The sequence below is a fragment of the Ciconia boyciana genome, chromosome 1, assembly GCF_034638445.1.
Source record: "Ciconia boyciana chromosome 1, ASM3463844v1, whole genome shotgun sequence".
NCBI lineage: Eukaryota > Metazoa > Chordata > Aves > Ciconiiformes > Ciconiidae > Ciconia > Ciconia boyciana.
In genome coordinates this window covers 196,024,758-196,038,935 of record NC_132934.1, presented here as the reverse complement: position 1 = coordinate 196,038,935, position 14,178 = coordinate 196,024,758, and the positions used below count along the sequence as shown (strand labels likewise).

General features: G+C 46.4%; 1 protein-coding gene across 1 annotated transcript; it reads right to left on the bottom strand.

Moving 5' to 3' along the window:
• Nucleotides 1-2,543: 2,543 nt before the first annotated feature.
• HMGB1 (high mobility group box 1) lies at nt 2,544-9,942 on the bottom strand. The gene is made up of 5 exons (XM_072850407.1): nt 9,778-9,942; nt 6,762-6,924; nt 6,332-6,477; nt 5,197-5,371; nt 2,544-3,180 (listed from the first exon to the last, which is right to left on the bottom strand). Exons 2-5 carry the CDS (start codon nt 6,909-6,911, stop codon nt 3,004-3,006), a joined length of 648 nt encoding a protein of 215 aa, XP_072706508.1. The 5' UTR covers nt 6,912-6,924; nt 9,778-9,942; the 3' UTR covers nt 2,544-3,003.
• Between the last annotated feature and the right edge of the window lie 4,236 nt (nt 9,943-14,178).

Genomic DNA, 14,178 nt, shown 5'->3' with positions numbered 1-14,178 from the left:
AACTACCACTTATTAACAGTCAAGTTCTCTCCAAACCAATCCCTGATTTTTTTGTTTAGAACAGGAAGAGCCTTTTTTTCCTCTACATCAAGCATTTATGCGAAGGTTAAAGCCCTAGGAAATGCTTTTCATTTTGACAGCAATGCCAGTGCTGTCCAGTTCCCTTGTAGGGAACTGCTGCCTAAACGGTTGCAATTTCACCACTCATTATCCCCCAGCAAGCAACAACTTTTAAAGATCATGGGGAGGCAGATTCAAGCCAAAGTGTCAGCAATAACTGACCTCAGATGAAGTAATGTTGTAGCAGTCATGTCTGACCTATCGGTGCCGAGAATCAGGCGCAGTTTTGACCAAGAGGATTATTCAACTGGTGGAGCTTGCAGGGGACCACAACCAGGGAATGGGAAGGTCTTTTCCAGCAACGACCCTTAGAAGCTCGTATTTTATTTTAGAATTAATCTACCTACCTATGGTATTCCCTCCCTCCCAAAATAGTGGTTTGTTTCAAAACAGTTTTCTAGAAGACACAAGTGAAGACTTCAGTCCCATACACGGTGCAAGCTCAGTTGATTTACAGGCACATACCAACTGCTCATGAGAAAACCATGGCCATCCTGGAGAGCTCTGGAGACTTTGGTACACCTCCCAACCATCATCAGCCTCTGCAGAGTAGTACGGTAGGTTTTCTTCCTCAGAAAGTAGCATTGGTATTACCTACCCTCTTCAGCCTTGAGCATGCTGTTTGTTATCAGTGTGCTAACCCCAAAGATGAAGGCAAACGCCATGCCTGGCTGCTGGGTTAGCGCTTGCTACTCATCTTTTAAGATCAGCTGAATCCTCTAGGTTACTTCTGTCAACATCAAGCACCAAGAACAAAGGCACAAGATTATAGGGATGTCATTAAGTATGTTTGTTCCAAGAACAAGAAATGTGTCTACTTTCCTCTGATGACCTGGGGAAACAAAAAAGCCCTTCAGCACAGAAAATTTATTCGTAATCAGTTATGAGCAATTGAATGGGTAATAGCCAGTTTAAGAAGAAAAAAATAAAATCTATCTGTCCTAAGCTTTCTATATTGAGACCTTGAGAACAGCATCGTTCTTCTGTTTGAAACAGAAAGCAGGGATGTACATACCTGAAAACACCAGCGCACACACACACACACAAAAAAACCCCTTAGGATATCAAGTGAGCCATTTAACTTAAGTATTTAAAACCTCTGCAATTATTAGTTTATTAGTATCATCCAGGATTCAGATGTTCAATATTTCTCCTGAAGTTATACATAAATGCAAATTGAAATAAGAATCTGAAAGTCAAAATTGTATAACAAAACAATACTCCATCACAAAAGCGTGTAAAATTACAAGAATGCTATTTTTTTTTTTTTTTAAAACACTGGCACTTAAGAGAACCATAATTTTGTAACCACAAAATTGCCAAATTGTCCCCCAAACTGGTAAGCAGGTATATGTGAAAATAGTTACAGTTGCCAGCACTTGAAGTTTTACTAAATATGCAAAAAACCCCTTAGCTTTGGTTTTGGAAGAGAACTATATTTGACCAAATTAGACATTGTTGGTATACCATAAACATTTCACTTTTTAATGCAAAATTTAATAAAATGTACTTTTCCATACAGCTATATTTAACTTAAAAATGGGCAAACATCAAGAGTGCGGTATAAAACCTAACAGGAAAAATACATCTTATCTCATTTTCAATTTGAGACAATATACAACTTTGTTTAAAGGGCTAAAACTAGAATTTCAAGAATACAAATATGAATTTACATAGATTTAACAAATAATAATGGTACCATTTATAGAAATCTTAGAAAGAAAAATCATTTCTCATGGGCCATTTGCTACCAGGAGAGTTTCATGGTATAAAGCCCGTGGCCACCACCAGACCTGTCACCAAAAAATAATATGGTAATTTCATGCTTTTAACTTTACACATTTTAGGTACGTTCATCGCTCGCAAGTGTTCAGAGATTTACAAATACAACTTCCATTACATGGTAACGGAGTCACACATGTAAATTTCTCTACACCGGATGGACATACACTCTTCCTATGGGTCCTTCTAGGACAAAATTTAACATTCCCTCCCTCCCCGCCCCTGCCCCCCTCCCCCCCCCCCCAAGTATTTAATTTCTGTAAAATTGAACTCTATACTTCTCAACTCTCCAAGACTGGTAAACTCAAGCAACTCAATAGGATATTACATTTCACAAAAATCTGAACAAATATCAGTTTGTTGAGATTGAATTTTTTGTTTTGTTTCCAGTTACGGAAGAATATTCTTTCATCATATGCCTATATATTTCTTTTCTTACCCTATCATGATTATGCAGGGTATGCAGATCAAAGCTTTGTTTATCAGCTGGTTATATGAAAGATGAAAACTGTAATATTCCCGTGATCCCAAACAGGCATTCAATAAAGCAAAAGATGAGTTCCCCTCAAAAAAAAAAAAAAAAAAAGAGAGAAAAGAAAAAGTATGATTTTTCAAGGGCACCTATTAAAAGGACAACAATACTAATAAAAAAAATTGTATTTACTTAGACGCATTCAGAATGTCAACAAAACAGCTGCAACTTTTTTTCCTTTTTGCAATTACAGAGTGGTATTCAGTTAACAGAACAATTATTTTTATGATGCATCGGAGACAACTGAAGATGCAAAATGAACTACATCCCCATATATAACTAATTTGTGCTGTGCACCAACAAGAACCTGCTTTAAAACTCCCATGCCAATTTACAACCCCCACACTGTACCAGGCAAGGTTAGTGGCCATTGAAATACCACTAAGGACAGGGCTATCTAAAGACACATTCGGTAGTGTGTTAACTATACAAAAAAAGAGACACTGTACAGTTTAAAAACAAATCTTACACAGCCTTACATTTCAATTTTTTTTTCTTTAAAAGGAGTGAGTTGTGTACAGGGGGGTTAAATGCTTTATAGACAAGAAAGAAATTGCTCTAAGAGAGACTTATTCATCATCATCATCATCTTCATCCTCCTCCTCTTCCTCTTCTTCATCATCTTCATCCTCTTCATCTTCATCCTCATCTTCCTCCTCCTCCTTCTTCTTCTTGCTCTTCTCCGCCTTGGCAACTACTTTTTTGCCTGCATCAACCTTCCCTTTGGCCCGGTATGCAGCAATATCCTTGGAGGAGAAAAGCAGGAAGAATCTCTCAAAGATTTAACCAGCCAAGAGCTCTGAGAAACTTCCAAACGGTACTTGTGAAACCAGAGCCACCCAGGTATCTGCCCTTTCTCCACATCCCCTGGGCTAGGACCAGGAGCTGTAGCTTCAGTTACAAGGTGAACTGAGGCCCAATGCCAGAGAAAGGGGAACCCTCTAACACAGAATTGACACTGGCACGCTGGAACATGCTGCTTACAGCTGTTGAGGAATCTCTGCTGTTAGGCTTCTGGGAATAGGTTGGAGAAAAACTGCTGCCTCGATGGTAAAGGCACAGCTGAGCCCACTATCCCAAAAGGAAATGAAGTAGGGAGACCTCTTAAGGTCCCTTTCTAGCCCTACCTTCTACAATGCCTAAAGAAACACACAGGAAAATCCCTGTTTGAGGCACAAAACTGTCATTAGCCATCTGAAACACATAAGAATGACATGGCCTAATATTTGCAATGTTATGCCTCAGTGAAGAGCAATTATGCGGAATTCTGCCTAACTGAAGTTTACAAAATAAAAGGTATAAGAACTTGATTAAAGGGTAGACAGTGCCACCTTCTGCATGCAATAAATTTATTCTAGTGGTTTATAATGCACAAAATTCAGTTCCTGTTATAGGGAAGTCAAAACTGTACCTAGAAAACCAAGCCAGAAAAACGGCTAGACTTCCCAACTTTGTGCCAAAATAATTTTAAAAATTACATAACAGAATACCAGCTAGAGAAACATCAACACTTCTGTGCAGGTGGTCCAAATCTTCAAATATTCCCCACCCAGTAAACATCGTACCACTAATCTTACAGTTCCCCTCAGACTCCCTTAAAGCTTCGTATGGCATTTTCAGAAGACACAATATCCACTGAGTCAAAGGCCAAGGAGTTAAATACTGAGATTACTGCACCTTAAAACCCCACTTGTAAGCATAAGAAATGAAGACAATACTAGTGAAGATTAAAATATCTGGGAATAAAGATTAACAATTCTAACATTTAAAACGTCTCTTATGAGTTGCCTTGGCTGTATGTACAAACAATTACCGTACTGAATAGTTTAAGTTGCACAGGAAGGACAATATGGGAAAGCTTCTAGACCTGCAGTTCCTCTCCAGCACGTAATCAGGACTCAAAGAGGCCACCTTGCTCACTACAATGCTACAATTTCCAAGTGGTTTTGTTTGCCAGCAGGAAATACCCAGAGGAAGGTCATGGCACACAAATGGGTATATGTTAGCTATAGGTGGTTGCTGACCCATTGTAAAGCATCATCAGGGGATGCTAACATGCATCCCCTCCTCCCTTAGCTTCTCATACTGGGATGGGAATCTGCCTCTGGAAATAAAAACACATGTAGCACTACCCTGTGTGCGCAACACATTTCTACAGCTCCAATAATGATGACAGGATTTAGCTTTAATAATTCAAGACATTGTATGACATGCTGCTTCATATGTATTATTAACTATGTTAATTACTAGGAGAGACGGACACAAACTAGGTACAGGAAAAACACATGTCTAAAGCTAGCATCTCATTAGTGTTCTCACATTATCCCAAGAATAAACTAAAAATAGCATCTATGTGTATCAATTGTCCTAATGTTCAGGGATGTTCATCAATACCAAACACCTCCAAAACCAGGGAGACCCATTTTATTCTTTAATGGTGTTACTTAATACCACCAACTTAACTCAGATACTGCTGTGACCTACTGTTTTAATAACAACACAGACACCATGGTATCTATGAAACCATCATTGATGGTCCTGAATTACTGATGAAATCAAATAGTTCAACACAAAGGATGGCAATTTAGTGTTATAGTAATAAACCATATGCTCTCTTGCATGGTATTTTCCAACAGATATCATGACATTTGTCATTAGCATATTATAATTTGCAACATCAGGTATCAGAGTATACGAGAAGGAAAAAAACATCTGAATTGAGGCTTGACCTCCCCAAACCATCTCCATAAGTGTCGTGTTACCTTTTCATACTTCTCCTTCAGTTTAGCAGCCTTTTTTTCGTAAGGCTGTTTATCATCTGCAGCGGTGTTGTTCCACATCTCTCCCAGTTTCTTTGCGACATCCCCGATGGACAGACCAGGATGTTCTCCTTTGATTTTTGGACGAAACTCAGAGCAAAACAAGAAAAAAGCCGAACTACAGAAGGAAAAAGAAAAAAGGAGAAGATTATTTTAATTTTAGACTCTACTACAACAGAAAGTTTTGTGACCTTTGTTACTGTTTCTTAAGAGCGTTTTGGAAAAGCACCTAAAAGTGAGACAAACATCAATTACAAAGGAAGGTATTAGAACTGAATAAACTACTTTGAAAACTTAACACAACCTTGTCTCTTAAGTAATGCCACACATCTGGTCCCATTTTTTGGCAGGACCCCCAGAAGGGCAAATACCAGAGAAAAATCTTAAAGTAGAATGAGTGAATGATACCGGGGGAGCAAATGTTATGTCAGAATGCTAAAGGCAGAGAAGCTACAATATTAGTTATGAAAATTAGGATTTCCAGAAGACAGCATCAGCCCAAATAAGAACATTCACTTGTACAGAAACTCCCCTGTTCCTTTCAGCATTAGCTCCATTTAAAACACACACAAAAATGTATTGCTACAAAGTACTAGTGTCCAGTACCAGGTGAACTTCAAGTCAGTAGCCTTTATGTAGTGGCTGAAGTTTTAATTCTCCAAGCTGTTTTTTTTGTGCAAGATCATCCCTCTAACCTGTTCTATGCAGAAGCCTCTTAATTTTACATGGACTGCCAACAGGTGGGGAGAGCAGGGCTTGAAATATTTTACTACCATTTTACACTAGAATTACCCTCTCAACAGAAATGAGAGGAGACATGAGTCAGAACTGCATACCGCCGATTTTTGCATCCACTTTTAAAGGCCGACATTAGTCCAACTTAGATAGAGAAGGCCAACCTGAAACCACAAACCTGTAATCTGTAACTAAAATTTCAACCTATCTTTACAGCACTGGTCAGGAAAATCATGTAGTCTTGTATTTCTGAAGCTCCTAAACCTGGATAAAATGATCATTTTATAGATACACTCCAGAGTGATGGTCCCAAACAAGATAAACTAACTAGAAGCCTACTTACGGAGGCCTCTTAGGTGCATTTGGATCCTTGAACTTCTTTTTTGTTTCCCCCTTAGGTGGTACGTAGTTTTTCATTTCTTTTTCATAACGAAGCTTGTCAGCCTTTGCCATATCTTCAAACTTCCCTTTCTCCTTAGAAGACATAGTCTGTAAGGCAATTAGAATCACAGAATATCTCAAGTTGGAAGGGACCCATAAGGATCAAAACAGTGTTTTAAGATTCAAAAGCATATCCAAGTCCGTTCCAAAATTTCAGTTGCGGGAGCTAAAGGTAAGGCAAGAACAACGGATAGTTACCACTAATCTTACAACTGCACATCATACTTATCTAAAACCTCAACTTTTAAAGAAATAATTTACAGTCTTGAATAGTATTCCACACAAAGCGATTGTTTTAAGGTTTTGTGGTTTTTGTAAGCAGTTATTCCTACCTTCCATCGTTCTGAGCATTTTTTTGAGAACTCTGAAAAGTTCACTGAAGCATCTGGATGTTTCTTCTTGTGCTCCTCCCGGCAGGTTTGCACAAAGAAGGCGTATGAAGACATTTTACCTCTCGGCTTCTTAGGATCTCCTTTGCCCATTTTTGATGATTTTCTGTAACAAAGCAAAAGAGACACCTTTAAAACTTTTACTTTTTACGAACTAATGCGGGAAAAGCAAGCCATGACGAAGGATCATGCCAAACAAGACCCGTCGGAGCAGTATTCCAAAATCATACAACAGGAAGAAGTTTCGCTTCTGAAAAATTTACTTAAGATTTCTGCCATCGCTGTTTGAGGCAACCTGGATGCAAGCAACCTGAAATCTCAAAGGGCCTTCAAAATGTGCAGTTCTGGTCTCCTGCAAACAAAAATGTCCCTTCTAAGCAATCTGAAAGCAAGTCCTAGCATCAGTGCAGTGGAGACTGTGCTCCTTGATTACTGCTAGTGTATCAGTCTGCTTGGAAGGAATAAATTATACTGAAAGAAGAAGGGAAAAAGTACCCGACTATCCTGACTCACCTGGCTTTATGGGTTACTAATTTTTTTCTTCCTAAAGCTTGTATTTCTGTCCCCCTCTCCTGTAGGCCTTGGGTGTTCATTTGCAAAAGATACCTTTTTTTTTTAAATTATTTTTGTATGCCATATATTATCACCCTCCTTTAAGTGTACTGCAAAAACCTACTCTCTCTTTGTATGTGTACCTAGAAATACAGGAATGAAACACCGCGCTCGGTCAAACATGTTATAACCAAGCCAGGGACGCGAAGAGTATGACATTTACATATGACTAGTAGAGCTGTGCTCAGCATGAGGACTATCTGACTCTTTCAGGGACTGAGAGGGAATGAAAAATACCTTCCTGGAACTTTCACACCCAAGTCAGACATTCAGAGTATTTCTTCATAGCTCCCTGGAAAAAGCCACTTGCACCCTGACAAACTCTGCTCTTCAGGAGGAATTAAAAGAAAAGAAAAACTGTAATAAAAAAAAAAGGCACACACATCGCTTGCCCGTATTGCCACAGAAGCAGTATTTCCTATCGGTTTGGCGGATAGACAGAAACAGATTTCTGCTCTGTGACTAAACACGTCCGGTTTGAAGTTTCTATCAAGTAAACAAGAGGGCTGAAGAACCAGGAGCCGCTCCTGCCTGCCATGGAGACGTTTCCAGAGCCAGCCGGCACCCGGGGCTCGGCTAGTGGTTAGGGCACTTCCCGCTGGCTGTGGGGGGAAGGCGGTGAGGGCCGGGGGGGGACGGGGCAGGGGTGGTTCAGAGGCGTGGAGTGACTGTGGGAAGGATTAGGCACTGCGACCGTGAGCTGGCGTTTAAAAGCCTCCTTCCCGCCATTTTGGACGCTTCCCCTGCGAGGGGGGCAGAGGAAAACTTCAGAAGTCCCCTAAGAGACCTGCTGCGGGGGGGGGGGGGGGACACGACAAAAAACCAGTCCCGTTATTAGGGAAAAACTGTGAAGTTCTATTTCGTGTTCAGGCGAGGGCTCGCAGCCAGCGGGCGGCAAGCACATGCCCTGGAGCCGGTCACCGGGGCTGCGGCTTGCCGCAGGCGGCGACCCCCGGTGCCGGCGGCCGTTCGCAGCCCCGGGACAAAGCGCCCTCCCGGCCACCGCCCCCGTCCCCCCGCGGCGGGGCGCGCCCTCCCCAGGCCTCCCCCGGCTCCCCGCCGCCATGAGGCCTGGCCGGCGAGGCGAGGCGCGGCCTGCGCCGCCGCAGCGGCGGTGGCGGGAGCGGCCGCCATGGCGCAGGCTCCTGGCGGAGGAGGTCACCCGCCGCCGAGGCTCCTTCCATTTTGTGCGCTGAGGAGAGCGAGCCGCCCCCCCGCCCCCCCTCCGCCACCACACCCCCCACGCGGCCCGGCGGGCGGGGCGGGGAGGGCAGGCCGCGGGACCCCCGCCGAGGGGCCGCGGCGGGGCCGGGCGGCGACCCCCGGCCCGCGGAGGCGCGGCGGCGGCAGCGGCGGGGCGGCGCGGAATGGCCGCTGCTGGCGTCGCCCGCGCCCGCCGCCGCGCAGAGAACATGGCTCCTTCCTCCCTTCCCTTCCCTTTGTGTGAGCGCGCCCGCTACCCTGGCGCACACGCTCAGCCATTGCAGCCGGGGGAGGGCGGGCGGGAGGGAGGGAGACGGGGGGAGGTGTGTGGGGGGGGAGGGGGTGGGGGGGCCGGCGCGCTTCCAGCGCCTGCCCGAGCCCCGGCGGAGCGGGCAGAGCCCCAGCGGGGACCCCCGCTCGCTCCCGCGCCCCGCCGAGTTGTACGGCCCCTCGGCCGCGGGCTCCGCGCCCGAGCGAGCGGCGGCAGCTGGAAAAAAAAGTTCCCCCGAACTGCGCCCCCGCCCGCCCGAGCGCCTCTCTGCTCCGCCGCCGCTCGCCTTGTTTTCTCGCTCACGGCTCCCGTCAGCCATGTTACAGCCGGGCGGCCGCGGGGCCAGCGGCTCCCCGGCCCGCGCCCCGCTGCCCCCGTGCTCCTCGCGGCCCTGGCGGCGGCCGGCAGCGCGGCACGGCCCGCCCGAAGCCCCCGCCGCCTCGCCGCGCCTGTGCCCGCCGGCTGCCCCGCCGCCACAGCGATGGCTACGGCGAGGCACCGTAAGCGGCTTACGGCGGGGCACGGCGCGGCCCGCGCCCCCCGCGGCGGGCGACCCCCGGCCGCCCGTCCCCCGCCCGGGCGGCTTCCTCGCCCGTCTCCGTCCCTCCCGCCGCCCCGCTCCCGAAGTCGCCCGCCGCCCGCGCCCCCGGCGCCCCCGCCCCACCCCGGCCGGGGGGGGGGCTCGCCGCCCAGGAAGGGTCTCCCGGGCACAGCCCGGCTCGCCTTTGTGTGCCGGCGCCTGAGCCGGCGCTGCCCCGCGCTCCGCGGCCAGCCGGCGGCGGCGGCACGGCGGGCAGCGCCGGCTCGCTGCCCGGCTGCGAACGAGCGGGCGAGCGCGCCCGGCCGGCCCGGCGGCCCCCGGCGCGTACTCACCCGTGTCAGAGTCGGCACGCAGCCCTCGCTCGGCCCCGAGCCCCAGAGACGCTACCCCGGCCGCCCGCCCGGCCCCAGCGCTGCCTGGGTCCCTGTGTAGCCCGGTGCACCGCAATGGCTGTGAGAGCGGGATCGATACGCAGCCTCCTCACACTCTCAGCGCTGGTAACATTACTCTCAACACAGCCCCGTCCCCATTGGCTGCCGCCAAGCCAGCCGCCGCGCCGATTGGCCCAGGCCCTTCCATTGTCCTGACCAGAGAGCTCCGGCGATTGGGCGCGGCGCGGGACACGTCACTGAGGATTGAAAGGGCGCGCAAATATAAAAGTGAGTGGAGGGAGCCGGGCGGCGGCGGGATGCAGAGTTCCGAGGCGGCGGCTCGGCGCCGCGCCGCCGCCTGCGAGGAGCGCGGGCCGCCGCTGCCCCGCCCGCCGCTGCGGCGGCTCCGCCGCCCCCGGGGCCGTCCCCCGCCGCCCCGGGGGGCCCCCCACGCCCGGCTCCCGCCGCCCCGGGGGGAGCACGGCGCAGGGCGCCGGCGCCGCGGGCGCTCCCGCGACGCCCCGGCAGCGCCGCTGCCCACCGCGGCACCTCCCCGGCGGGCCGCGCCGCCCCATTTCACAGACGCGGAAGCTGAGGCGCGGGGCTCGGGGCGCAGCGGGGCTCGGAGAGGCGAGCCCGCCTTTTCCGGGGGTTCTTGCCCGGCTTCAGCCGTCGCACGGCGCTGGCTGCTGCGGCGGCGTGCGCGGTTCTACCTGCGCACACTGCGTTATGTGGTAGTTTGGGGTGGGTTTTTCTTTTTGTCAGAAACGGGTAAATTATCTGTAAGAACAAGGATGGGAAGGTCTTGCCTCTCCTCATAACCCCCTGGGTGACCAGGGGCAGGCGGGGGTGGCCGGGCAGTCCCCCCAGTCCTCAGTGCTTCTGGAAGGATGCCCTAAGCGCCAGCCCAGGCATCCTAGTGCAGAGGCAGGCTGAGCTAGCAGAAAGTTGGCAATGTGGGCCACAACTCACCTGCCCTTCGTTGCCCCTCCTTTCCCTGCTTTTGTATAGTCAATTGCACCGTATGAATCATCTGTGGAGGACTATCGAACAGAAGGAATGCCTCTTTACATCTGCTTTGCTGTTTACATCTACTGTACTGGTTCAAACAACGCTGGGAGGAGCACTGTTGTGATAAATCCAAAACCACTGACCTTCCCTGAAAGGCGTTATCAGTGCACTTACTGAAGGAACAGAAACTTGAATGATGAGAGCTGTACAGGTGTACATACTAAAAACTGCTCTTACCTTGTAACTTGTTGCTGCTGGCAATATGAGTAGCAGGTAACATTAAGAGATGGTCCGTACAATTCTTAGTGTTTTGTAGGCCGCTTAAATGTGAAAACAGGACAAATCCTCATCTGCCAGACCACAAACCCTTCCGAAACTTCATGGACAGAAGATTTTAAGAGAATGTGATAATTAAGTAGATTGTCAAAATCAATTATTTACACATGAACATTTGTGACCGATAATAAAATGTAAGTATTATCATCTGGCAAAATAAACTAATTGATAAAGTCTCTATTTTTTTTCTTTGCTAATAGCATTCAGTAGCAGGAATTAACTAAAGTGAATCCTAGAAAGTCATTTTTAAGGTCCCAAGCAAAACCATTCCCTAAACCATGTACCTTTTAATTTAGCCCAACTCTGCTTGCTTGGTTCTTAGGAAGAGACAAACTTAGAGAATATTAGTCTGTTAACTTTAGGCCTATGCAAATGATAAACTGTACAATTACCGAGAATTTTAAAAAAGCCCCAAACCCCCATCTTAAAGTCATAATTGTACCAATTTCCAGTGCAGCCAGGCCTAAGTTCAATAAACTAGCTTCCTCTTTCTTTAGATACGAACATAATTAAAAAGAAACCAACATCATTATACTAGTACTAGCTCACTGCGGACACTTTTATGCTGGGATGGCTCAATTCTCTACTTGCTTGCATCCACGTTAGGTGGATTGAATTATTTTAATTGTATCAGTAGAAGAGTCGTGATAAACTCCTGTGAAGCTTCACCCAAGTGGTAACTTTGCACAGTTTGTCTCTAGGAACTAAGCGACAGGAAAGGCTGCAAGAGATTGGCTTTGCCGTAGACTTACTGTTTGATGATCCTCGGATGAATCTTTGTGCTCGTTCTTCCTTCTTTAAGTGGGGTGGTATTTCTAAAACGTTTATAAGACACTGTTACAACCAAAGTAAGTCTCAAATGAGCAGATCCCCTAGCAGAGGCCATGGGTGCTGATCTGCTATGAAGAGTTATCATAGTGGATGGAGTGCAGTGACACGTTTTACACTGTGTCTCGGTCCAGAGTGCTACACATCGATGACTGGTCTCAGTGTCATGTTGACGTTTGTGTCATATTGGATGATGTGAAACAAAAACTGCATTTTTTTTCCTCACTGGCTTACTTCTTTCAATACGCTTTTGCGCACAGTACCATTAAGTCCCATGGAAATAATATATAGGTTCTACATATGATATAATAGGTTCCTGTTTAGGAAGCTGTCAGCACATGTTAAGATACATTAAGCTGAGAGCTGTTCAGCCTCACAAGATGTAAACCACCTCCCAATAAGCATCTGAATATGCAGCAGGGCAACTTTATCACTCAATAAGTTTATACCAGGGCTTCTTCTGAGTGTCATTCAGACTTTATACCCTTGTCCTCTGGCGATTCTCCCATCCAAGAAAACACTGATCTCCCCTCAAAGTCCTCCTAAGTTAACTGGGCCCCTCATGGCTGAGGAACAGCCCCCACAAATCACACATGTTTTTACACATCTGCTGAGAGAATATTTTTATTAGTATTCGTCTGATCCCCTCAGTTAATCCAAAGTCCAGTAATTTCTGTTCCAGATCCAATGCCCAAGCCAGTCGCTGTTGCTTGGTTATGATTGTTGCCTCCTAACATTTCTCCTCCTCAAGCTGGTGCTTCTTTCAAGATATTGCCGGTGAGAAGACAAACAAATTCCAAATCTTCTATCATCACAATTATCAATAATTTGGCAAGGCATGGTGCTTTATGGAAGTCAAAGATCCTTCTAAGTAATGACCCTAATTCTAAACCTGCCTCACTTGTGAAGAAGTGCCAACAGACACATAAAGACAGCAGTTCTGCTATCTGAAATCATGTGAAAATACATGAACAGTAAGGAACACTAATGTCTCTGTCTCAAGGAAAGTCTTTTTTTTGGCTGGTTTGTGTCTTAAAATTTAAACCTTTACACAGAATATGGAGCAGAGGAAAATCGTAAAAAGCACAAGCGTTTATGTGGCCTAGTGTGCAGGAGCTGATAGCTTTGCACATACTGAACTTTTTAAAGTTTATTCCATGAAAACCAGACTTGCAAGGAAGGAAAAGGCAGGCATTTATTCCCAGTTGTTGTCTAGAGCCAACAATTTAGTAAAAGGCGAGCAATGAGGAGGTTTTGATTACATGATATATTCCTGTAAAGGTTTTCCTTCATCTCCGCTAGTTACGTGCTAAGGCCTGTACAGGTTCCATATTCCAGTGGGTTTCTTCTGTGGCCCTTGATGACAGAAATAAAAAGAATTTACTCATCAGTTGCAGACAGTAGCATTTTTTACGGAAGCAGTATATGTTTCTTCTCTTGTTCATGCTGTGCCACATCCCTTCTGATACTTTACAAACATGCCTTCTTCTGCAAACCTTACTGAAGTCGAGCCACCTTCAACTTCACGCACAGAGGCTTTGCCCATGGAATATTCAGGTCATAACAGCCCAATATGACTGCTCTGGAAAAAAAAGTATGTAGCTGCACAGGAAGTTTCAAACCCCCTATTTAGTAATTTTGGTGTTTTGCAAACTAGAGTATACTTTAGGAAAAGTCACAAGGATTGGATGTCGTATTGCAAAGAAAGAGTAAGACTATGATTTCTATTAGATGTGTGTTTTCAAATACTTCAGTTTTTACAATAGCCCTTGTAGCTACTTACTTGAAAACCAGTGGAAATGTTTGTAAGGAGTCTTCTGGCTCAACTTCTTTTCCATGCAAGGCAAGCTGAACTTGGATGGAAACATCAGCTATATATTCTTAACCTTTTTTTAAAACATCCTTTTGTTTTCCATTTTCTTTAGAGATAACAGGGAAAGGCCTCCCGAAAGACAGAACTGTTCTTCTAAACAATGTATTGCTGAGTAGGAACAGAAAAGTTCCAACTGAATGATGAAAACAGTTTTATTTATTTAAAATTATCCTTTCACTTCAGATCATCCCGTGTAGCTCATAACTGAAGACTTCTAGCAAAGACAAACAAGGATGGAGAATCCCAAGGAGCACAGACTACAGAGACCACCTGGTTGGCGGTGAAGCCTGACTAATAGATGCAGAGTGGGGATC

Coding starts and splice junctions, on each gene's coding strand:
- HMGB1 (XM_072850407.1), bottom strand. CDS start 6,911: ATGGGCAAAGGAGATCCTAAGAAGCCGAGAGGTAAAATGTCTTCATAC. Junction 5,372..6,331: donor AATGCACCTAAGAGGCCTCC/GTAAGTAGGCTT, acceptor TTCCTTCTGTAG/TTCGGCTTTTTTCTTGTTTT. Junction 3,181..5,196: donor TGAAGGAGAAGTATGAAAAG/GTAACACGACAC, acceptor TTCTCCTCCAAG/GATATTGCTGCATACCGGGC.